Below are 25,232 nucleotides of genomic sequence, written 5' to 3'. Positions count from 1 at the left end.
ATTATAAAATAGCACCTAAATTCAAGGTACTAAATCGTTTGCATTTTAACCAATTCTAAAAAAAAAAAAAGTATTTTTGGAAAATGCATTTAAAGTCACACATGCATTTTAAAATACAGAGGGCAATGCCACAGACTTTATTCTCATAACTTTATGAAAAAAGACATGTGAGTGGAACAGAATATTATTCTAATTAGGACAGACATTTTCACTAGTACTAAAAGTGGCACTGAAACAAGGAATTGATGTTTTGAGCACAGCCTCAAAATCTTTGCTGATATTCTTGAAAGATTTTATTCAGCATCTATGTTCCCTTCTCCGTCTCCTTCAGGAAGCATGCCATTAAAACAGTAATTTAAATGTACACTAGCAAGTTTGTTCCTACCCTTATCCATCTTATATATGAAGTCTATAACTACATTAGTCATCAACTGGAAGAAGGAAGATGAGAACTCATTAAGAATACCCTGGCTATTACTACACCATCTGCAGCTGAAAGAAATGCAATGGTACAGGTGTACATTTTATGTCAATTCATGATGCAAGGATGATTCAGGTGGCCCTGCAGAATTACCAGTTATTGAACTGAAGACGGAATACAAAGTAAAGCGATAGCATCATGAACTGGCTGACTGAAAGAAAACTAGAGAGCCATCTGGTGATTCTTATCTTCATTGTGTTTGCAATGAGACATTAATAACACTATAAACAGAATTTCTACCCTACTTGAAAGCTGACAATGTGCCTTTGAATATAGAATCTGAAAGAAACTTGTGATATCCCCTAGAAAGTAGATAACATGGTTCTTTCCATTTCACAGGTAAAAAAATTACTCCAGAGGTTTCCAGAGATAAAAGAACATCAAATATTCAATGCAACCTATACAGGACTTCAAAGTACGATATTCCTAAGGTAAATCAAGTTGATTTCAATCATTTAAAATACAATGTGAACATGTACACACATTCAAACTACTTTAGTGTAGCCTAATTGCCATCAATATGTATATCAAGGAATAAAATGTGTGTAGAATCTAGTTTCCCAATCACAATCTCGAGATTGCTGTGACATTTAATGATTATAATCAAGATGTAAAAAGTTACCTAAGTATGTAGACATGATAATTTTTTTTTAATTTGTCAGCCACATATTTGAATGCATGCTTCAGAAAACCTCACAAGTACCAATGATGCTTGCTTTAATACTAGGTTTTAATTTACATGTTGGTAAAAGCAGAAGCCCAAATACCACCTTGCATGTAATGACCTATGTCATGTCAATTTTTCCCCTCATGTCATAGGACTCTCCAAACCCAGTGCAGAATACCATGAGATCTTATGGAGTCAGGCGATGCAGTGATAAGAGGCATTTGCACTGGCAAAGCAAACGTTTTGTAAGATGATATCAAACAATGTCCTCACTCTAGGCTTTCTGAGGGTAAGTACACTGTTGTAGATTTCACAGTCAGAGTTCACTTGGTAGGCACCACAGAAATGTGCCCATCAACACCAACAAAGCCATTAGCTACCTTTTTAAAGAAAAATATCACTGCCAAGCTGGGAGAAGTCTTAATTGCAATCTTTAATTCTATCCAAATTTTGACCTATAACCCTTATATGTTGATTTTAAAAAAAATCAGAAATGTCTCTCTTGAATAATTTGTATAGGACTATTTTCCTGGCATATGGCAATGGTTACTATGAACTATGTACAGGTACCCTCATGTCATTTCTTTTTTACACACATTTAAAAACTAACCTTTGATACCTGGAATGGTGACACACTGGCTCCTATTAGTCACTGTCGCATTTGGGAGACTGAGGCAGGAAGAATGCCACAGCTCCTGACCAGTACTGTCTGCATAGTGAATTCCAGGCCGGCCAACACAACATACTGAGATTACATCTCAATAATTTAGTAAGTAAATAGAGTAATTAATTAATAAATCGTGCACCATTTAGAAAAAATTATTAGAACTGCACAATTAAAGTTTTTAAAACTTAAATCCTTGTCTATATCTATTTTTAAGAGGCAAACCAGAGTCTATCAGGTCACATAAAAAACAGCTAATTTGTTACTTGAGAAGCAATAAAGGGCTGGCGTTTTAAATCACTGGAAGTTAACACTTCTATACTTTCTGTCCTTCAGGATCTTTGTTTCCTGGTGTAAGTACTCAGTCGGATCCCTCACCAAAGTTTCAACCTCTAATCCGCAGACAATGTTTCCCCATGTGGATTACAGGACAGATGGGCTTCTTCCTGCACAACTTTCACCCTCAGCACCTGAGACTCTCAGTGAAGTCAGCAGTAGCCTTCACTGAGGCTCCCTCCAAGAGTAATGATGCCAGTCCAGACAATGGTAACCTTAGCAACTGTAACCTGCAATTCCTGCGCAGCTAAAGTGGGATTTATTGTGGCAGGGGGCAAACAGGCCAAGAGTAAAATGAAGCCGGGAACTACGGCTCCTGCCACCTCCAGTGGCGCACACTTTAATCAGAGCTGGCAGAAATTAATTCAAGAGGAATTTTTACATGGCTCCACCATCGGTTTCTGCTTTTCTGCTTGACTGTAGGAATCCTAATGAGACTCTCTTGATATCCCAAAACAAGGTTTGTTGGGCTTGAATATCCCTTTGCCTCAAACTAAGGTTTTATATATATGTATGTGTATATATATATATACATATGTATATATATATACACATATATGTATATATGTATGTATGTATGCATATATACACCTAATATGTTGCTTAAAAAGAAATAAACGGGTCTTGTTTTGATTTCGTGGTATCTATCAAAACCATTAAATGTTTAGAAAACCCAAGAAAATCAAACGCTTAATTAGTGAAATTATCTCTTAAATTAAATTTGGTTCTCCATAATTCATGCAGAGTGGTCACTTGCTCATTCAAGTTGCAAATCCGGAACCCAATAGAGGCTTAATTCAACACATCAGTTACTGAGCCCTTACAAGGGTCAAGCCTCACACTAGACCCTGGGGGATATTAAATGTTTCCATAATATATGTGTGGAGAGTATTGATAAGTACAATTGTAAAATAAAACTTCTATCATAATTCACAAATATAAACTTTTTTTTAGTTTTCTGAATTTAAAAGACCTATTTACAAGAGCATATCCTTTTCTCGAAACTATCAAAAGCAACGAAGACTTTTGCATTGGAAGGGAGGAAATATGTAATAAAGACAGCTTAGTTGTGTATTTGCTACACCAGAGAAATAAAATTGTTAGCTTTGTAAAACAACAACAAGAAGAATAAAAAACCCTGAAGTTTCCTTTCCAGAAAGTTTCCTTGACTATAGTTATCAGAAAGTATTTTGACAATCTGAGGACATTTAAGACAAGAGTTGCTACAAGACCAATCAATTTAAGCAGTCAAAAGTCTATTCATTTCCAATAAGAGTTACTTAACTCATAAAAGGGATATTCATACAGTCAGGAAGTTTGGTGGTTCTCAAACTCCTTGAGAAATAATTTCCATGTCGGAACCACAGATAAAACTTGTATTCAAAAATAATGCAATAAAGTGTGCCACAGGGACATAGGTAGATATATTTTAATATTTTGTTTGTTTTTCTTTGGATTTGGGAAGATAGTAGATTAACATGAATTTCTGTAAAGTGCCTGGGATATGCAAACATAGGTTAGACGTCTGGGTAAATATAATAATGCTCAAAGATATCAACTGAAAACCACAAAACAAACACTTACAACCAGATGCTTATCCATGGTACCATCAATGAAATTCCTCTCTAATGAGCCTGGATAAGCAGCTGCAGACTCAGCTGGGAAATGGTGCACCACACACTTGCAAACTGCCTGGAAGGCCAGGCTTATCTGGGAGATTTGCGTGTGCTGTTCATTGGGTTCAGCCCATAAGTGGCCAACGTCTTCAAAATTCACCACAGTCTGCTTCAGTTAACTAGCTCCAGATTGCCCTGAAAAAAAATTTTCCCTCCACTCTTGGGTGGATCGTAAAAATGCAAAACCTCAGGATCAGAGGAGGAGCAAAGGGGAGGAAGGAATCTTCCTGTAGCCATCAGGAAAAGTGTGTGCTGTCTCTTGTAACCTGCCCCCTATCATCCTAAGCTTTCTCTTTACTTACACTTTCCGTCTGTCAACAAGTGCTTGTAATTTTATTACACTGTCCTGTAGTTTACACAGAGTTGGGATTATTTTACAGAGTTCTGTTAATGGACTGGATAAACGGTAATGCTATTTAAACTAGTCTTCTGCCCTCGCCAACACAGCTGTGAGTGTACTACGATTTCTGAGCAAACATCTTGACCTGAGCATGCAGTGCTCTCTCGGCCCTTCCAAAGAGAAATTGGAGCAGGCGGCGAAGGGAAAGCATATTTGGCTGCTAGCAGCAATCAACCGTGTCAAATCATAATTCATATAGTGTACCCTCTTTTCCTTTTACATCGCATTTAGAGTCTGCAAAAGGCATGCATGCCTGGCATCCCACTTTCAGTCAAAAGTCAGAAGGTGATTTATTCATTATAAAAACTAAAAGTAAGATGTATGATATCCAACTTATCAAGATACTTTTCATCCAAGCAAACAACGCCAAAGCCAAATACCAGTTTATAAACGGCTTAACATTCTTGCCTGGTAATATGTAGTGAAATAAATTAAAGTATGTAATAAGATAAAAAATAGACATGAATTAGCATCATTTCTGATAGAAAAATAAATTCTAGAAGCGCTGTTTTCCGTGCTATACATAGGCCTAGTTCTACTATGATATTCAACCAGGCAAAAATAAATTTCTTATAATATATACATAAAACAGCTGGTCAAATGTTTTCTTTATGCTAATATTCTTTTTCTTTTATTTGTCAAAATTCCTAAATCGGTTTTCTCGTTCAATCTCTTTGTACAATGATTCCTTTCTGAAGGGGCATTTCAAAGGCTACTATTGAATGTGGATTCTAACACATTTTCTATCTCCTACAATACTTCATTACAAGTGCGCAAGTAGACACAAGTATCACACGAAGGGGGAAAACAATGAGCCTATAGCCTTGGTCTTCACAGGTTTTATAGCCCTCCTGTAGCAGTCAGCCTTACAAGTTCTGTTCTGCTTACTAAAGACTCTTAGTGCTATGTGTCTAATTTTATTGGCCTTGGTATTACTTAAAAAGTACTCATACATAGTTTATTACTGTTCCACTCAAGAGAAACAATGCCTTTAACAACTTATCCACCTCTATCGAGTCCTTGTGAAGCATAGGATCCTCAGCTTAAAACAGAAAGAAGTGTGATCTGAATGTGCAGACCATGTCCTTGATGGTGGTCCCAACGCATGGGAGGCTGAGTCAAGAGGGTTGCTGCAGTTCAAGGCTAGCATGAGCTACATAGTAAAGTCTAGGTTAGCTTCATCTACAGAATGGAAATAAAAAAAGAAGCGATAAATAAAATCCAGGGTGGAAGGAAAGAAGCATGTGAAGGAGGAAAGGAGGAAACAGGAGGGACAGATGGTGGGAAGGAAGGAGAGAAAAGTAAAGCTCTACATTTCTATTGAAGAGAAATGTCAACCATCAAACAGAGTGATACTGTTAATATGAACCATGATGCCATAAAGGGCTAGGTTTAGAGATACAACATTTATATCTGTATTGGAACTATAGATATGAACAATTAAAACTATTAACTGGTATGCTCACTAGGTCAAATTATTTGATCCAAACAGACATAGAAGTATCCCAAGTATATTTTCTCATTCCCCTTCCCCCTTTTAAACATGTCTTCAATGACTTAGAAAACTTTGTCACAGTCTTTGTGGGGTCTGATGCCTCTTCAGGCCTCTGCTCACAGCTCTCATGTGTTCCAGCAGATGGAAGCTTCAGAAAAATGAAAAATCTTAAAATATAGGGAGAACTCTCTTTGTTCCACTATGTAACATTGTCAAAAAGGTCTAAATGTCAAACTGTATAATTTGCTGGTGGGGGCTTTTATAATGCATTAAGCCATTCAAAAGCTCCTGGGGAAATCAATCCAAGTACTTCTAGAGAAAACGTTGAACACTCTTGTTTGTCAGAAAGAGTATTGAGGTCACTTTGTACAATTTTTGTAGTACAACTGATAACAGACAACAATCATTCCATCTAAATTCATCTCTGCAGAACATAAAAATAAACCCTTCAGAGGCACTGTGTGTTGTTTTTGTATGCACACTGCTTGCAAAGTCACAGTTTAGCAAGGTCATCGGACATTAGCTTCAAAATCAGTTATTACAAGTTTCTTCAGCCCCTAACAATTAAAGCAGAAAGGGGATACTGTTTATAACAAATCGGGCTATTACAACACTAAATGTGTGTGTGTGTGTGTGTGTGTGTGTTTGTGTGCGTGTGTAGGTCTAATTTTATAGCAAGCTATCTCCTACTTCCTCAAACAAAATAGCCCTTAGAGATAATTTGTTAAAAGAAGTTCCTTTGATTTTTAAAAATAAACTTGAATAGGACCCATTAAACAGCAAAGCTCATAAGCATGAGCAGCGCAGCCAGGGATTTTGCCTTTCCTTAGGGAAACGATGTCAGGAAAGAGAAGATGTGGGGTGTCAGCTGGGAATGATCTTTGTATTGTGAAATGAAGTATCACGAGGACTGACCTAGCAGACATCCTGTTTCCAGCAGGGGTGAGTATGAGAGAACGCCCCCACCCCCACATACATGCTTCTGGAATTGATAACAACAATATTGAACGTGTAGGCTACAAAGCTTTGGCTACAAAATCAGATTCGGAAAAGAGCAATGTGTTCACTTTCTCTACAAACACTTCCATATGGGACTTCCCGACACTCAGGTGGAGCCACTGCAGACAACTTCCTACCTATCCGAGCCATCATTTCACAGCATACAAGAGCATCGATAATCATTGCTATTTATTCTTGCCAACACTTTGTAGCGTATCTGCCATCTGTGCAAGACCATGCACACAGCTGAAAAAAATCTAATTTTCAAACCTTTCATAAACGTGTTTTCCCTATTACACATTCGGTCAGGGAACAAGCATTCCTGGGAGGAAAAGCAGATTTCACCTAATACTTGCATTTTTTTTTTTTTAAGAACAACTTCCCTAACGGTGTATGAGGTATTTTGATGTGAAAATCCTGCCTTCTAGCAGTTCACATTGCAGCATTTGTAATTCTGGCTTTAAAAGAAGCACTCAGGAGAGAATGTACAACTTTAAATGCCTTAAGAGAGATAATATAGGAAATCTCATAAACACTATTCCTCAAATTCCGAACCTATGCTAAAAGAGAGCTTACAGAAGGAACTCCAACTTTACAGGAAACACTATCAACTTCCTTTAAAAGTGGAAGAGCAGTAGCAATTTTTCCCTTCCAAATTTAAGTTTTCCTTTGCGCACTAGGCAAACCTCTGTATCACCAGATTACGAAAACCAAGAATAAAGCAGCTGCAATAACGCACACTGGAACCACAGAACGCTACATAAACAAAGCCACTGGAACCACTGAAGATCTTTTATTTCTTTCAGAAGGCAAAAGGGCATACTTCCAATCTAAGAATCTACGAACGCACGGATTCCAGGAAAGCTCAAGAAAACAGCCACAACTCTATTAATAAAACACAAGGTCGATGCAAAGCCACAGCAAGCACTTGTGTGTCTACTTACAGCCGGTAGAGCTTCGTAGTCCCGAGAAACAGCAGCTCAGGAAACAACTGAAGGTTATTTCTGTTTAAACGCCTTTGGAGAAAACAAAACAAAACAAAAAAACAGCTTATGTTACACAGAAAGTACTTAACAGTGAGCCTGGCTTTGGCAGTGTCATGCTTTATCCTGCATTTCTAGAAAGAATGGAAGGACATTCAAGAAAATCCAAGCGCTGCGACCCAAAAGTTGGTTACACCTATTGTTACATGGCTGTTGAGGGCAATATTCTATTGTGCTTATTCAGGTGGTGATTGCTGGGACCTAGAGTCTCAACTCAAAGTCCCTGCAACATCAGACAAACAGAACACACATGATGAATTACGATTTCCTGACTCAGACACAACTTCAATAGAGGATAGATATATTAATACTCTACTAAAAGAATTCATATATTCAAAAAGGGCCAAAATTTTCAGCAAAGGCTAACTAGATAGAACTTTCAATTTTAGTACGTATTGTTTTAACTGGGGGCAGGGCAAGAAACAGTGTCAAAAAATAAGGCTTTTTTCCTATAGGCACAATCAGAATAAATATAACAAAGCTTGAGCCTCAATCTACAGCTCTTGACCTATCACTGAATTGGGTTACATTCTGTTTGATTAACTAGTGTTTCAAAGGTTGCACCGCTTGTAGTTTTGTTTTGTTTTGTTTTGTTTTTGATGTTTTAGATGCTTTGGATAAGAATGTAATTGCAATTCTTACCAAACCTGACCGATTCTTGAGTTCACTGGCAATGTGCACACCTATTAGAGAAAGTGAGCGAACACTATCCCTGATATACTTAACAATCCAACCCTGCCCGTTCTATGTGAATCCTTTAATCAAGTGAATGCTATCGGCCTACTCTTCTGCTTCTCCCAAATCTTAACATATTTATGAGTAGCCCATGGGAAATAGCTACACATAAATGATGTACAAGTTGCTTGGCCTCTAAGACCAATATCACCCTGAGAAAGGCAGAAACATGGTTAAGTCATCAGGATACACGTTAACAGTGTGATGTCCTGATTTACTTAAAGGTTCATCAGGTGGAATTAATAAGACAGTTAGTCTCCACCCGGCAGGAACAAGATCAGTGATTACATTTTTTAAGAAAACAGATGATAAGTGAATTCTTACTCAAAGTTACCTTAAGGCATAAACATCTGCCTTCAGAAAGTCTACACTTGCAATCCCATGCGTCCAAGCCTACTAAGGACAATCTGAAAGCAGGGTTTGCACGTAAGTGGGCTGCAGATCACCTGAGCAGAAGGTAGTAATGGTGATCAGAGCTTCGAATATCAAAACACCTTAGGAAGCTGCTCATCTACAGAGCCATGCCCACACATAGTAAAATCCATATCATGTTTTCCAAGGGACATAAAGGAGAAATAGGAAAATTAGTGGTTAAAGGGTGGATTTGCTCTCACATGTGCACTAATTTTTATGAATGAACCACATAAAGTTAACATAAAAGCAAAACATTTATTCTGCTTTCTTTCTTTCTTGGGAATAATTTTGAGGATAAAATACTTTCACCCTCCATCATTTTCCACCTTAAACAAAATCACTTAATTGTGATTTCATTACGATAGTATCTAAAAAAAATTATTCACCACAAGTATCTAAAAAAAAAAATCATTCTCAAGCATCCAAAAAAAAAATCACATTTTGTAATAGTGACAATGAGATTTTTTTTCTAGGCAGCAGGAGTTCTTTGAGAACGGATGCACAAAATGCCTATCCTAATTTCTAGGATGACAGACATGGGGTTTCTTAATCATATTCCAAGCACTGGATTAACAGAGCTGATCTGATTTGTCAGCCTGAGCAGGCATGCTACTTCAAGCCTCAAACTGAGACTCTGTAAAAGGCAGCTGTCCAGAGACAGCTTTCTCTTCCCATCACGGGGCGCTTTCTTACATCCTCTGAAACTCCAGCTATCCTCTGTAAACTTCATACCTCCCTTGGCTGTGTCCCCAGAGCCTTTGATATGACCCCCATGCACTGTACTGTATTGACTCATGTGCTGGTCTCTTTCCCACTGGGCTGTGAACTCCTCAAATGTGAAGACCCGATATTTGTGTTCCTTCCCCTTTCTCTGGCACTTGCTAGAGTTGAACTGTATTAGAAAACAAAGCAATCTGCTGTTCGCATTCCACACTCCCCAGTCTTTTCTGGTGTTTAGAAGGTTCTAATTGTGTTGAATGAGAAGCGAGTGCTCTCTTTGCATTTTGATATAGTTCAGTGAGGAGCCAGTGTAATCACTTGATATCAGGACTACTTTGCTTTGGCATACTCGCTGATCCACCAGTCACTATCCAGCTAACCAAATCCCTACCATCTAACATACTCCCTGTACCCTGAGCCTGCCCTTTCTTGTTCCCCAGCAACCACATATTGTCAGCATCATATAAAGAGCAGAAAGAACTCAGTATGTTTAAATAAACCCCCAAATATCAGTGACCAACCTTCTAACCTTTTCTAACCTTCTTTCCAATCCATCAGCAAAACTTCATATATTATGTGAACATAGATATTTAAGCTATGGCACATGTAATGTCTTTCTCTCTATTGTAAGCCTTTTCACATTCCCAGTGGTTCTTGACTTACATCACAAACAATATCTGACTCACTTGTCCCAACATCCTTACAAATGAATAACCCTCCATATGATTTGGCAAGAAATTCACAACCCAAAAGTAGAGCTAGACACTTGACTTCAGGCAGTGTAATTCCATACATTGAGAGTCACCATTGCTACTCCTCAACAATGCTTGAAAATAATGGAACACTCAAAGTTTCTCTGAGAACGCCACAGTTTTGTGTAGTCTACTTCTTAAACATCTTTGAGATACTCCAAGGAAAATGTATGCAATTTGATTTATAAAAGACACTACCTATGGGAGGCTGGCAAGATTGCTCAGTGGATGTGGTGCTTGCCTCACCAGCTGCAAAAGAGAAATCAGCCTGACAGCCTGAGTTTGATTCCTGGAACACTTAGGATAGTGGGAGGGGCTGGAGAGATGGCTCAGTGCTTAAGAGCACTGACCTTCCAAAGGACCCGAATTCAATTCTCAGAATGCACAGAGCAGTTCACAACTTGCTGTAACTACAGCTCCAGGGGATCAGACACACTCACACAGATATACATGCAGGCAAAACACCAATATGCATGAAATAAAAATAAATCATTTTAAAAGAAAAATGAAAAGGCAAAGAAACCACTCCAGAAAGATGGTCTGTGGCTCGCACTGCACACCTGAGCATGCAGAACTCCTTGGGTAGGCAGGCTCACACAAACATGCACACACATACATGCACATTCATGCACACACGAGGATGATGATGATACAATATTAAGTAATCATTCTGAATTTTCTTATTTTTTCACAGAAGTAAATTTGTCTAAATTAATCATGTTTTGAACACGAGGCAAGATAATATTACCAAAAAGGCAGGTACACTAAGGAAAGTATTATATAGAGAGGCAAAAATTGGAAACGTAGCTTTTTTTTTTTTTTTTTTTTTTTTTTTTTTTTTTTTTGTAAAGTGTCTATATTTGGCTCTTGTTTTCTTCCATCAGTAATAAGGTTAAATGGTCAGAAAATGTTTCAATAAAAAGTCACCAGATTCCTTCAAGTCCAAAGAAATATTTCAAAGTAAAGATTCTTGCAAATGCCAGAAATTAAATCCTTAAAAGGCATTTAAAAAATCTATAGTTGTTTTATAGGGTACTAAGATACAAAGCAATTGCAAAAAAAAAAAAAAAAAAAAAAGAAGTTTGAGAAAAATCATCCCCATCTCTAACCCAACAAAGAAAACATGATAGCAACTTAAAGAGAAGGCAGGATGTGAACTCCAACATAAATAAGGTGAGCTTTAAAAGTGATGGTCCCTAGACATGGAAACAGCTAACAGCTATTCTTAGGATAACTGATGGGAGACCTCATAAGGTACTCGGTTAAAAGGCTCAGTTGTGTCCAAGGACAGATGATGGAGTATAGTCACACCAGTTCTGTGTCCTCACCCGGTGATAAAGTCTACTCACTAAGTCTGAGAGCCATTTGAGGTTTCTCTGGGTGGTGATTCATACTTTCAGAAAGATACATGTGGTAAATTTCTTTGAGATAGTTTTTTTTCTTAGGCCAAAGATAGTTAAATATCCTAGACCTCAGCCACCTCCTGCTTCTGAGTATGACATCAGATGAGTAAGTGATCACAGAGCTACAACAACACCACAGGATGCTGAAATATCAACTACTAGTATCAACTACCTGGCTCATAAGTGCCATACTTTCTAAATTATTATCTTCTATTTACTCCAGGGATTTATCCTTGGATGGATGCTAAAGCATCTTAGTTTCCTCAACTTTCCTATCAGCTCAGAAATTATTTTACTACAAGATAACATTCCACCTTATTTAAAACTCAGTTTTACAAAATCCAGTGAAAGTCATGTGCTTTGCATTCAGAAATCAATGCAAATACACCTCAATATCATGTCTAATCTAAAATTCAGTAAATGTTACCTTAAGATGTATCATTACTCTCCTACTCGGCATACATCAATAGTAAGACTAATTAGGCTCCCTTTTGACTGTTCAGATGAGAAATTCTATTGCCCACTAAAAGCATTATTCTTTGGACCCTTGTAGAACAAACACTTTCATTTTTCATAAAACTAAAATTCAAACTTTTAACAGTTTTTAACATTTAGCTTGTTTTTTATAGCTGGAGATTATTACTATTTTCATCAGCACAATCAATGATGCTTTCCTCCTCTCTGCCTTATGTTAGGGAAGCCAACACTTTTTTTAATACAAAAGGCTATTTCCTGCTCTCAGCCATCACTGAATGATACTCTACATATTAAGGAAGAGTATAAAATACTTTGAAAGAAAACATAAAAAAAATGTACTTTCTTCCTATCTTCTGTTCCCATGAAGAAACTCAAAGTGAAAATAACAAATATGATGACTAAATATAGTATATTTATATCTTAGGATATGAGCTATCTCTAAATTCAACTTTTGAAAAAGAAGTTGTGTTAAAGATGATGTGACATAATCAAGGGGTATAGAAATTCAGGGTTTTCTGAAGTCTCTCTTACTATTTCCAGATTTAAGATGAGGGAGAGTTTATACGTGGCTAGACAACACAATCAACAATACAACATATGATAACTTGGCATTAGTGATCTCGCAGTTAATATTACAAGGCACCACACAGCAGAAATGGTTAGAGAGGCCACAGGAATACCATTATCACCACTGGCTAAAATAATATGGCATAGTTTCTGTTCTGCATCAGAATCCTGAATCCAGCGTGGATGGATGCTATAAAGAGAAGAGGCAAAGGCTTTTATAAAAGCCTCTTAAAATGGCACTCCAACACCCATAACTTTAAGTCAGTCTCTTTGTCCCCAAGATTCCATGATTACTAATGTCTTCCTGTCAGTCCAGCAGATATAACTTGTTTTGAAAATAGGACAATACCTGTGAAGTCCAGGAGGGAAAACAAAAACAAAAACAAAAAAAAAAAAACAAACAAAAAAACCAACCCTTCCTATGCAAGCTTGTGAAGTGCACTCTGGAAGGTCTAATTCAAACGGAAAGATATCCAAAAGCAATGTGAGACAGAAGTAAATGTAAAATATTTGACATTCGCTGCTTCCACCAATACATTGAAACAGTGCAAACTAAACTCCTCATTTCAGGGCAAGCATAAAGGGAGCAGCATCCAGCAAACATTGTCACAAAGGGTGAGCCCAAACCAGATGTGGGAAAAATAAACAGCCTTGGCTGCCTCAGAATCCATGAAATGGTCCACAGTGGCAAACGGCTCTTCTCTCTCACCACTGTTTGACTCCAGGGCCCATAAAAAAACACCCACTCGCTAAACTTGTAGCAACACCCTCTGATGAAACCTTTCTAAGACTACAATCAGTGAACACAATTCAAAATCGCCCATACTGAATGCACTGGAAAGGGGGTATTCAACAACTATCAACTGCTTAACACATTTTATTTTTATTATACACAATGTCAGATGTATTTCTTTAAGAAAAACGTAACATATATATGACACCAACGAGGGTTTTAAACCAAGGTGTACAATACAGAGAAGTGTCCCTTGAGGTAAACTTAGATTCTTTACCACGGAGATTAGTGTTGTGAGATTCTCTTTACAATAAGAATTGTGTATGTGTTAGGTTGCATATAAGCTTGCAGGATTAGTGGAAAGAGGGGTCCTCTACAGCCTTGACAAACAGAGGATAAATGGTGCTATCCTTCAGACCTGTTCTACAACATTTTCTACACTTGAACTCATGCGTTACAACCTACAATAATCTCTATGCCCCCATTCCCAACCACAGTGCCACTTGTTTATGAGTAGCATGGTATTCTGGGCAAGAGGATGAATTCACAACCACCTTAGAGGAAAGCATACCTTTTAAGTATTTGTTTATGAAATACAGAGTTTGCTCAAATGGTGCCTTTATCCTAAAGGGATCTAAATTTCTAAGGTAAAGGGTGATAAGTTTTATGATTATGAATTGGTGGAAACTTCAAAAAATTTAAGTTATTAGATTTATATCCCAGGGTATTTTTTGGATTTTTTTTCAAGGAAACTTTCCAGTGGTAAGCAGGTAGGACTGAAAAATGTCACGCTAAAAATGGAGAGAATAACCCTGGGTGTGTTTGAATGAAGTATGGGTCTGAAAAATCAGACAGTTGGAGTATTGAGGGAAGAGCTGGACTTAATAACTGTCCCTATTTTCAAGTTGAGGTAACTAAAGATTTTAAAAAAGAAGCTGTATGATCAAGATCTTACAGGGTCATTACAATTCAGGATCTGCAAAAGTCTCACTTGTCTAATGTTCCTGGCTTTAGAATGGACTTGAGTTTAGACGTGACTAGACAACCAGCCAACAGCATAACCAGTGAGAAGCTTTCACAAGTGATCCAGGAGAAGGTATTAAAAGGTGCCTAAAACCAGGAGCAGTTGGATAAAGCATTTAGCCCCGCTCCCCTCTGCCTTTTTGCCTCTGCCCTGCCCCCATCCGCAGAGCCTCCAATAGCACTAAAGAGCCAGCCAGTACTCCAAAACCATCTACCCAGCCAATGTGACTTTCTACTTCTGCAATTATTGTAATGATGAGTATTTGGTATTTGTGAGGTTCCTTCAAAGCCACGATGTTCTATTCCTGGCTGCTGGTCCCCGACAAACATAAGCGAGACAAATATGTGTTTCATTTTGAGGTATCATTATATCAAAAATTCCAATAATATTCCATTCATGCTGTGAGACTTTCAAAACGGGAGGAATTGATTTTACTACTAGAATACCAAAGTCCCACCAGACAGCCGTAAAACAGAACTCAGAGAGCCAGCCTGACCAGAGCTATGCAGAGATTGCCAGTGAGCAGCCCAGCTTCAGCTGCCTGTGTGCAACTTGAAGAAAACTGCATGGGACATTATATACCTTAAATTAATAACTTTTAACGGAGACTCGTGGAGACTTTGGTTTTGCTTACTTGGTTTGGATTGAATCGGCTTATAAAATAACTTCATTAGATTCCTCTATAACTTTCTTATTAGACAGTAGGAAGCTATTGTATTTCAATGTGCATGATGAGTCTTCTCCCTGTGATGCCCTCAACACCTCCCTTCGGGATAAATAGTACTACTGACAAGACAAAGCATTCCAGACACCCTGGCATGGCATGCATCAGGCCTGGAAGGATGGCAGCAACTGTCCCAACAGGAAGTGACATGAGCTCATGGGGGTGCAAGCTCCATTAAAGCCTATCCCATTCAGTGACTCACAGCCACATGAAGATGGAACCCTCATCATCATCATCATCATCATCACCATCATCATCATCACCACCACCATCACCATCATCATCATCACCACCACCATCACCATCATCATCACCATCATCATCATCACCACCACCATCATCATCATCAGATGCAGGCTTTTCTCACAATAATAAAAGGGAGTGATTTGAAGTGGAAGGAGGGAGTAGAGAGGGACAAAAGGTTTGAGAAGAAAGGAAGAAAGTAAAAGAAGGAAGAAGAAGGAAAGAAGGAGGAAAGAAGACGAAGGAAGGGCGGCTTAACATTTTGACTGACATTGCTTTAACCACATTAATTTTTAGTGAAAACTCTTCTTTTGTACTTGTGGTGCTTTGATCTACAATTATGTCTTTCTTAGCTCACAATGTTAAATTTAAGTTAAAATGACCTTGTTTTTTTTTTTTTACTAATTAAAAACTCACTGCATAAAATGGTATAGATACTTGCTATTTTCAGATCTGCCTCTTCTTTATTAAGTTAAAATTTCATCAACATTATAAAAAATACCTAACGCTGAATATTTTCACAAAATACCTTCCCAAAAAGGATAAGTGCTATTACTATATCACTTTAAAATGAAAACAACTTAGACCCATACATTGGATGTGAATAAAGTTGATTTTTTTTTATTATTTTGCTTTACTTTACATACAAAGGAAGAAAAAACTGAAATCATGCTTTTCTAAGTGATTGTCTATCACAGTGTAAGTAGTTTCTAAGGCATTGTGCCACAATTTGGAGTTCAATTTGCAGTTTTGCATCCAACTTACAACAATCATGTAGATTATACAATCCAGAGCTTAACACTAATCCATCTCCTGCTTCTTACATTCCCCCTTGAAGTTTTGTAAGAATGCAAGTTGTTCATGTGACATTAATGACTACATAAAATAGGGGTAGATGTTGTAAGCCATAATAATTTGAATATGAAACTCACAAAGAATGTTAGGGTTTTTGTATTTTTATTGTTTAAAAAATAAACTGAACAAAATTTAAAATAGTTTTCTTCACAATAGTGTTGAATGCATTTCTTAGTAAATCTGCTGTGGCATTTAATATATTTAAAAATAAATATTTGAGAAGTGTATCCACAATGTTCCTAAGAAATGGCTTAGAATTCCAGAGTCTCAAGGAGATGAATTGGCTGTCAGATAACAATGTGCTTCCATCAGATGGACTTGGCAGTTGTAAACAAATGGAATTTTCTCAGCTTTTCCTCACAAATATGAAATATTTGCCTTCAGCCAACAGCTGGGGTGATTTAAAGAAGTCTTGCATATATATTAGTTTTCATTCAAAATTACAAGCCTTCCTTCCACTCTTCCACATCTGACTGAGTCTTTGTAGAACAGAAAATTGTTCAGAGATGAAGTGATGTTCTTGAGGGAAGTCAAAGCTAAAAAGTAGGTCTCCACTTACAACTCTAATCAAATTTCAAATTAGATGGCATCTTTAGAAGTTTTTGGAAGAGCTAATTTATTTAAGATGAAAGTTCAAATGAAATTTGGAAGTGGCTTTAAAAATGTATATAAAAAAAAAAGTGTGGCTTGTTCTTATGTGAGCCACAGAAAGTGCCACAAGAGCCATGCCATATACTGGAATTTAAAGGTAGTTTCAAGACTGTTATCAGCACATCCGTAGTCTGACCAGAAGATACTCTTGACAAAACTGCTACTGTTCCGATGAATATCTAATTATCTATTCATTTACCTACACATTTTATTTTATTATAAAATACATTATATAAAATCAATATATATTAAACTATATAATGTAAAATATCTTTGTGAGTTACTCACTAGTTGTATAAGCTATGCCCAAATATCGAGGAAGTCATACAACAATATTTTCAGAGTATTTTTATATAAAGAAAATAGGTTATGGACACAAAACCTTGGATATGAACTCGACTAAATATTTACCTGCTTTTTCACTTCCTCAAAAGGTATCTCAGTGTAACAAATTAATTTATACTATTTTACAGTTACATCCACTATATTGCGATATTTGTAATGGACAAAGCTTTAATGGAAAAAAAGGAGATGTTCCCATACTTTACTTGAGGCAGTAAAAATACATCCTGTATATTCCCAAATAGATCACAAAATTACAAGCCTATTTTTTACTTTTAGACAATGACAGAAAGTTAACCTTTGCTCTTGTGCTCTGTGGGTTTGAATTAGGTTGTGCACACCCCCCAAATAACACATTTACATAAAAGTATTTATTGTATTTTTACTAAAGTGACTTTTAAGGCAGGCATGGACACACTTGTCAAAATAATCATTAGTGGTTTTAATTTCAGTGACTTAAAATTGAAAACATAATCAAGACAAATGAGATCTGTTACTTACATTTCACCTTACAATGCCTATAATTTCTATGATTTCAGATATAAACTTTGTCATTTATGTATACACACACATATGTATATATATACATATATATAGTTAAATAATATATATTCTGTGAACACAAGAATAGTCAAGTAATACTTATATCCACAAGAATTGTTAGGCCAAAAAACAATATTTTTAAAGTGAAAAATTTAAACTTCATGAAGAAAAAATGCTAGGAGCAGATGATAACCCATCCTTACTTTAAGAATCCTTAGCTTATTGTTCCAAACAGTAATATTTTAGAAGCTATGATAAACAATTAAATAGAATTGAGAATCACTATTATTATCAGTGCTCACTGTGTTAAACATCAAACAAGTCACTTATCCACAACAACCATTTTTAAATTTCCTAATCTATCAACAGTGCTGTGCTCAATAACAGCATAGATGCTTACAATATTTTAGCTAAGTCTCTGTTTCCATGTAAAGCACAAATAAAATCACCGATCATTCTCCCTACATAAACCACAGGTATCACAAACAAAAACATGCAGAAATATCTCTGGAAAACCCTAAACTTTTAGGCTTTAATACAAGTTCATGTTCTTTACCCAGGACTCTGCTCTACTTTGGAAACCACTTGTTTCTGTCTTTTCTGCTTAAACTTTAAAAGCTAAGCCACCAGGAAACTAAAGACATAATCCTTGACATCCTAGTGGCTTTAAACACACAGACATGTTGTCATGGGTTTGGAACTGAAAATACTTACAGTCTTTCCAGCTCCTTAAGATCCTGGAATGCTCCCCTCTCAATGGTGCTGATCTTGTTCTCCATGAGCTGACTGAAATGCAAAATATAGCATGCTGCTTAATGTTGCTCTCTGAGGAGGTTGCAGTTCAGCAGCAGAAACCTGCAGCCCCTTTCTGACTCTCCCATTCTATTTTGCTCTGAATTGAAAGTCACTAGCAAATTCAGTAATGAAGCAAGAGAGAGAACTCGGGGACAGGGGTTGGGGGGGGGAAGCAGCTTCCATACCACAAGGTGTTTTTTTATTTTTTATTTATTTTTTTTAAATAATGAAGAAGTTTCATACAGCAGTTAGTCCTGAAAAGTAAGATCTGAAACTTAAAACTCCAGCATAAGTCAAGGATGGGAACTCAGAGCACAGGGCAACTTTGAGAGCTCTTTTCATTTTCTGATTTCACTATGTTCCTAAGTTAGGAATTCAGTAAGTAGTTCAATGCATGCATAGTTTAATTCTGACTTGCAGATGCACATCATCAATGGGATAGTGTCACAAGGACCAAAATTGGTCCTTAACACTTAACATTGTAAGTATAGTAGTCGAAAATATTTGGCCATGGGGTGTAAATATTTACAAACCTGTGAGTAACACAATTTTGCATAATATTGACTCTCAAACTAATGGTTAACTCACACCTAATTTAACCCACTAATTAGTGCAGTAAGCATGCTGTAACAATTTATATCAGCTACAAAGCTATGAAATGTAAAGAATGCAACTCTAAATGACATTAATATATTCCATCCATAAACACCCCTCCTCAAACTGCAGAAAAGATGGATTGCATGATTTTAATGCTATCTTTTCTCTACTTTTGCCTTCCAGGAAGAGAGGGGGGAGGTCTGGACACTTTTACTTCAGTAATAAGAGAAAGCAATCTACTGAAAGCATCCACACTAAGTGTTAAGTCCGTAACGTATCAGATTTCACCCATTATTTACTCATATTATAAAAACAATGATTCCACATTTTTTATGTGTAAGGCCCTTAAAGTAGAGTAAACTAGTGATCTGAGGTCCTTTCTATCTTATCATCCCCACCACATATCCACCACTTGAAGGCACAGATTTCAGTAAAAGTTGTACAATGGGGGAAAAAAAAATAGAAGAGCTTAAGTTTTTAAGCTTCTGTCTCCAGAAACGTTTTAAAGGTTATGAACGTTTAGTGGTTGTCAGGAAGCACGCCATGTTCAAAACAAAACGGAGATGCAATGGAAGGAGACACTTACAGAACTCTGAGGTGCCTGAGGCCAGCAAAATCTGTCTTCGTGATCCTCGTGATGTTATTTCCATTCAAATCCCTAAGAGACACCAAAACGTTAAAGTTCCTTTTTTTAAAATTTCTCTCAAATTTGGTCAAAGTAAAACTTAAAACAAGTTAGAACTTTAGGGAGACAAATTTTAATTCAATTACTGTGGCTTAAAAAGTGAGCTGAAAAGGAAAGCAAAGAAGCCTTTGAAATAATAGTTCATAAATGTCTCATGTTTACAAAATTCTTGCTGACATATGACAAAAATAATTGAAGCAATGATGCCATCGGTTACTGTAGCTTTTGTTGTGTGTTTGTGGCCTGTGTGTGTATGTGTGTGTGTGTGTGTGTGTGTGTGTGTGTGTGTGGATGTGCTTTCGATTTGAGTTTTTCCAAGAATGTGGGTATTTATTTACTGAGGTATTCTGCAATTTTGCTCTTATTTTTAGCATAGCCCCCAAGAAGTTTCTTTCGGGAAGTTTAATGAAAAAAAAATTTCATACTATTCGGGTAATTTTTTTTTTTTTTTTAAATATTAGAACACTCAGGAGGTAGCATTGTGGCCAAAATTCCTGAGGCAAAGAAAAGTGTAGTGAGGGAGAGTGCAGTACCTCAAAGACCTTCACCTCCCCACAATTCTAGGTCCCTGGGGAAACTGAACTCTTTATAGCAACCCCCCCCCCCAATTGTGACTGCAGTTGAAACCACCAGTGTGGACTATAAGGGAAGCAGGATTTGGCCTTGACAAGCTTGCTTCATTGTTTCAATACCAAGCTTCACATGCTTCTTTTCTGGTCAACAAGTAAATTTTCAGGGCTTCATTCATTCACAATAAAACTAGCCTTTGGGAGACACTGCATTCCTTTCTGGAAATTCACTTACTTTGAACTTTCAAACTTTTGTGCTGAAATCTGTATTTAAAGTGTTTACTTTGCTAATGATAGAATTTTATAAACCAGCACTGAGTATGTGGTTTCCTAAAAACTCCACAGATCTCTCATAAAGGAATTTTTTTCTTTTTTTTTAACAACTGGGCACTCCCCTGCCAGTTCTGGAAACCCAGCCCATTGACAAGTTAGTGTTTACACTATTCTGAAGGGCATTGATGATGAGGGAAGACTAAATCAGAATTCCTCATTGCTCTCCCTCCTTGTCTCGCCAACCTCTCTGAATTGTCTCTAAAGTTGTGAGAATCACTTAAGGGCTACTTGTTATCTCCTGCGATCCCGACCCCAACAGCAAATAAACGCTCTAGATCACACCCTGATGAAACATTGGCGTTAAGGCCCAACTAGCTGGGAAACAATCAAGGGGAGAGCCTTAGTTGAGCTGGAGATTGGCAAACCTTTCCAAACCGAGAAAGTCCTGGACTTGGGCCTTTAGACCGAGGGGGATGCAGTTTGCATAAAGAGGAGGACAAGTGTGTGCAGAAGTGTTGTTCTAGCGTTTTCCCTTTCCTCAGTCCTAGCAAAGAACAAGAGTCTCTGCTCAATCGCCCACGCTACACCAGACCAAGCCGTCCGCGCCTGCCGGGCCCATGCGCAACCGGGAGAGCCCGGCGCATCCCGGGGACAAGGGAGGGCGCGTGGCAGAGGGATCTGCTTCACAAAGAGAGTGGCCTCCGCGCTTCGCTTCCCTAACTCGGGAAGTGCCCCACCAGGAGCGCGTGGTCCGTCATCCCTGGTCTGCGTTTATTTCTTCATTAAAGACTCGCGCAGACAGGGAGGCGGGGATGTCTGCGGGCGACCAAGCGCGAAGATGGGCAGGCAGAGCAGCTGCCACTACGTGAAGGAGCTCACAGATTGCCAGAAAGGTGCCCCAGGGCATACAGGCGCAGCAGGAAGAGCTAGAAGGGGCAGCCCAGGCCACGGGGTCACCAAAGCAGTTGGACCCAGCCCAGTGGGTTCTAGATGAAGAAACAGTGCTAACTTTACTTAAACCCCGGACACAGTCTTCCCCGAAGTCTCCCGCTCAGTGGAGTCACTTAAGGACCGCTACCGTTGCTGCCACCTCGCTGTAAATGAGAGGGGCTTTAGAAAGTAGAGACAGGGAAATGATGCACGTCCCACAGAGCGGACTGCTGCTGTCTTGGCGTACTCATCCTTCGTAGACAATGAAAAGATCGCTCAAGCACCCAAGGCTCCATCTCCCCTCCCTCAGTACTTCGAAAGGTACATAAAGCCCCGGGAGAGAACAATTTTTTTTTTTTTGAAACATCCTGCCACCCCTTCTTCCCCAGTCTGAGGCAACAAGGTCCAGAAATGACCCCTGAGTGTCTGCAAGCCCAAGGTGACTCCCCGGTTTTGCAGTCTGGGAAACATGGTCACACCTCCCTTGCCCCAGGCATCCTTGGATTCTAGTTCCAGGCACCTCTCTCCCCAGCCAGAAAGAACTGGTCTACAGTGCACAAGCAGTTGCAAAGGGCGAGAGGGGTACAGGAAAAGGGGACCACGCAAAGCAGCCAGCGACCCGCCCCTCCTTGGCAAAGGCTCCTCCCAGTTTAGTGCCCTTTCCAGAGGGCCCAACCCCGGGATCCGCGTGCTGAAGAGCCTCTGAGGGCTGCACCAGGAACAGGTTTCTACCGCACGTGGACTTTCCAGGCTGGACGCTTGGGAATGTGCTACCTCAATAGGGAGTGAGGGAGAATCGGGGAGGGCCAAGTAGCCATACTCACAGTCTCTCCGTGTTGCGGGGGATATTCCTGGGCACACTGCGCAGTGCCAGCCCATGACAGTCTACTGTGCTGCCTGAACAGGAGCACTGGGCCGGGCACGCCTGAGGCGCCACCTTGTTCAAGATCGACAACACTAACCCCAGCGATAGGGACAGTGTCTGCCAGCCAATGCCACTCATCTTCCCTAATAGACTCCTTTGCCTTGAGGGACTTCTCTTGAGCTTTCGGTTGCGTGAAAACTGGGCAGTGTCCGAGGCCCAGTGCCCGGCGCCGGGCTTGCAGCCCACAGAAACTGGGGAGATGCTCACACAGTAATATGGAACAGTGATAAGGGGCAGGAGAGCTGACAGAAGCACACGTCTTTCCTCTGCTCTCCAAGCCTTTACAGCAGAGCCGAAGATCCGTGGGCAACTTCAGGTTCTGAATATCAATAGGCCAGGCTCAGGCTCAGGAGTAGACCCCAGAGCAGCTGTGAGGACAGTGCGCGACTTCAACTTGGGGTAAAAGAGCTCCGACTTGCAGTGTTCGCGAAGATGCAGAGGCTGGTTGCTTGAGGACAAGCGAGGACTTCTGATCCCACGGACCCTCTAGCAAATCCGATTCCAGTGAGAAGAGTACAAGACTGATGAGGGGACTTTAACAGTAATGGTGGCTCTGATCAAAGTGGGTTCCCCCGAAGCTAGAAGGCGCAAGGGCCTGGCAGGTCCAAAGAAGAGCCCTCGGAGAGACTGGTCATGGCGCACGCGGGGGCGCACCGAGTATTCAGACAGCCTTGGGGGCGCCGGGCGGCGATGCGGGGCGCAGGGCTCAGCTCGCGGGGCCTCCCCACTCCTGCGGCACAGCAGCAGCCCCAACCGGTCTTCTCCGCTTCCCGACAGCCAAGGATGGCTTGCACACACACATGCACTTCACTGGAGGATATCTTGGCAATCCCGCCTCCCTCCCGGCGTCCTTGGCGACGCTCTGCACCAGGGCCTGCCCCTGAGGTCACACAGAGAGACAAAAGGGCAGTCGGACTGCTGCAGCCTTGCAGGAATATCCACTAGTCCTCACCCCTGCAGAAAAAAAAAAAATCCAGTAAACCAAGTTGGGTAGGAAAGCTCCTCTGAAGACTGAGTGGGTACTGGCTGGGGCAAGATTTGCAGACAGGCGAGCCGAGAAGAGCAAAGCAAAGACTATGTGTCCGCGATGCCAGTGCTGTTACTATACCCTGATGGATGACTACCAGGTAGTAGACAGAAAGATGGAGATGAGATCTGCTCCCCTGGCAGACCCCAGGCGACAACCGAATGGCAGTAGAGTGTACGCACTCTTGTCAGCCACTCTGGTCTCCAGAATACACAGCTCTGCAGCACACACCTGACGGCACAGGTAGAAGAAACAACAGCGACTTCCCTTCCCGCTGTATGCAGCCTTTCAGCCACCCCTCAGGCAGCCCCTACAAGTGGGTCCTCAGTCTCAAAGTGCAGGAAGTTTCCCCAGGCGTTGGATCTGGTCTCCCACTGTCACAGGAGGAGTCCAGCCGCAGACGTTGGATGTGGCGCTTGGCTCCCCGGACGTTGCACCTGACTCGGCGACCACAGTCTAGGTAGCGCTTGGCTTCCAGCCCCTTCCTCTCTCAGGGAGGCTTTCGGCACTCTCGGCTCCCGGGAGAAAGGTGGAGGGAGAGGGAAGGCGGAGACTGAGCAGGGACTGGCGCTCCAGAGCCCCAGGCAAGTGTCTAAACAATAGGACGGACTCGGCAGCCTAAGTCTCGCCTAGCTGCTGGAAGGTGGGTTGTTGTTGTAACTGGAGTTGTCCGCTCTGGCTGCTGGACGCTGAGCGCAGCCAAACAAAAAGACCCCAGTCCGCGCCTCTAGAGTCGCCTGGGGGCCCCCGGGACGTCCCCCTTTTCTCCTCAGTACTCCCGCAGCCTCAGGAAAGCTCGGCAGCTCCGGCCTGCGCCTTGAAGCCTGGGCGCTCCCATTCCTCGCCGCCGCAGCCGCCTCCTTCTCCTCCTTTTTTTAAACCACCGTCTGCGGCAGCCACAGCCGCCGCCTCCTCCAACCTCCGCCGTCCAGGCGCTCCGTAAATAAATAAGCCCAAGTCCGAAGTTAAAGCGGCCGCCGGGCTTTATATAGCAGCCGGAGCCCCCGCCCTTGGCTCCACCCACGCACGCCTCGCCCCGCCCCCTGGCCGCGCGCGGAAAGCCCGCACCTCGCCCAGAAGAGGTGAGGCCCAGGCTGCCAGCTCAGGCTGCAGGCAGCGGCGCGCGTTCCCGTACGCCCCTGCTCGCGCCCAAACTCCTTTAGGATGGTGCAAACTTGGCCACCAGAAAGAGGAGCCCCGGTCCCCGCCACGCAACTCTTTGGCCTCAGAGGTGACCGGAGCTGGGAGACCGAGGTTCCCAGAGGGAGAACGAGGAGAGGGGCAGCTTTGAGGGCACCACATAAATAAATGGAGACAGCAGCGCCTCTCTTGCAGCTTTTTGGGTCCGGATCCTAAAGGGGACCGCTTTGGGCTTGCAACACTGCAAGAGAGAGACAGCGAGATTATGATTTTAAAATTAAAACACCAACAACAAAAAACTCTACTGAAATAGATCTGCCTGCGCGCGCGCATTCTGTCTCTCCCTC

The 25,232-nt window shown here is 40.4% G+C and overlaps 1 protein-coding gene across 7 annotated transcripts in view; it reads right to left on the bottom strand.

Annotated features, from left to right (window-relative positions):
* Slit2 (slit guidance ligand 2) overlaps nt 1-24,757 on the bottom strand; it is a 331,000-nt gene extending 306,243 nt beyond the window's left edge. For 5 of the 7 annotated variants that reach the window (XM_031342214.1, XM_031342213.1, XM_031342216.1 and 2 more), the window contains exons 1-4: nt 22,618-24,757; nt 19,923-19,994; nt 18,659-18,730; nt 7,663-7,734 (exon numbers count right to left, since the gene is read on the bottom strand). In XM_031342214.1, coding sequence (XP_031198074.1) covers nt 7,663-7,734; nt 18,659-18,730; nt 19,923-19,994; nt 22,618-22,796 — 395 coding nt within the window. In that variant the 5' untranslated portion in view covers nt 22,797-24,757. The remainder of the gene's footprint in view (nt 1-7,662; nt 7,735-18,658; nt 18,731-19,922; nt 19,995-22,617) is intronic. The other 2 variants (XM_031342218.1, XM_031342211.1) reach the window with 2 other exon arrangements.
* Between the last annotated feature and the right edge of the window lie 475 nt (nt 24,758-25,232).

Source organism: Mastomys coucha, unplaced genomic scaffold (genome assembly GCF_008632895.1).
Source record: "Mastomys coucha isolate ucsf_1 unplaced genomic scaffold, UCSF_Mcou_1 pScaffold22, whole genome shotgun sequence".
Classification (NCBI taxonomy): Eukaryota; Metazoa; Chordata; class Mammalia; order Rodentia; family Muridae; genus Mastomys; species Mastomys coucha.
The sequence above is the reverse complement of the archived record's forward strand: the minus strand, read 5'-3'. Positions and strand labels throughout refer to the sequence as shown.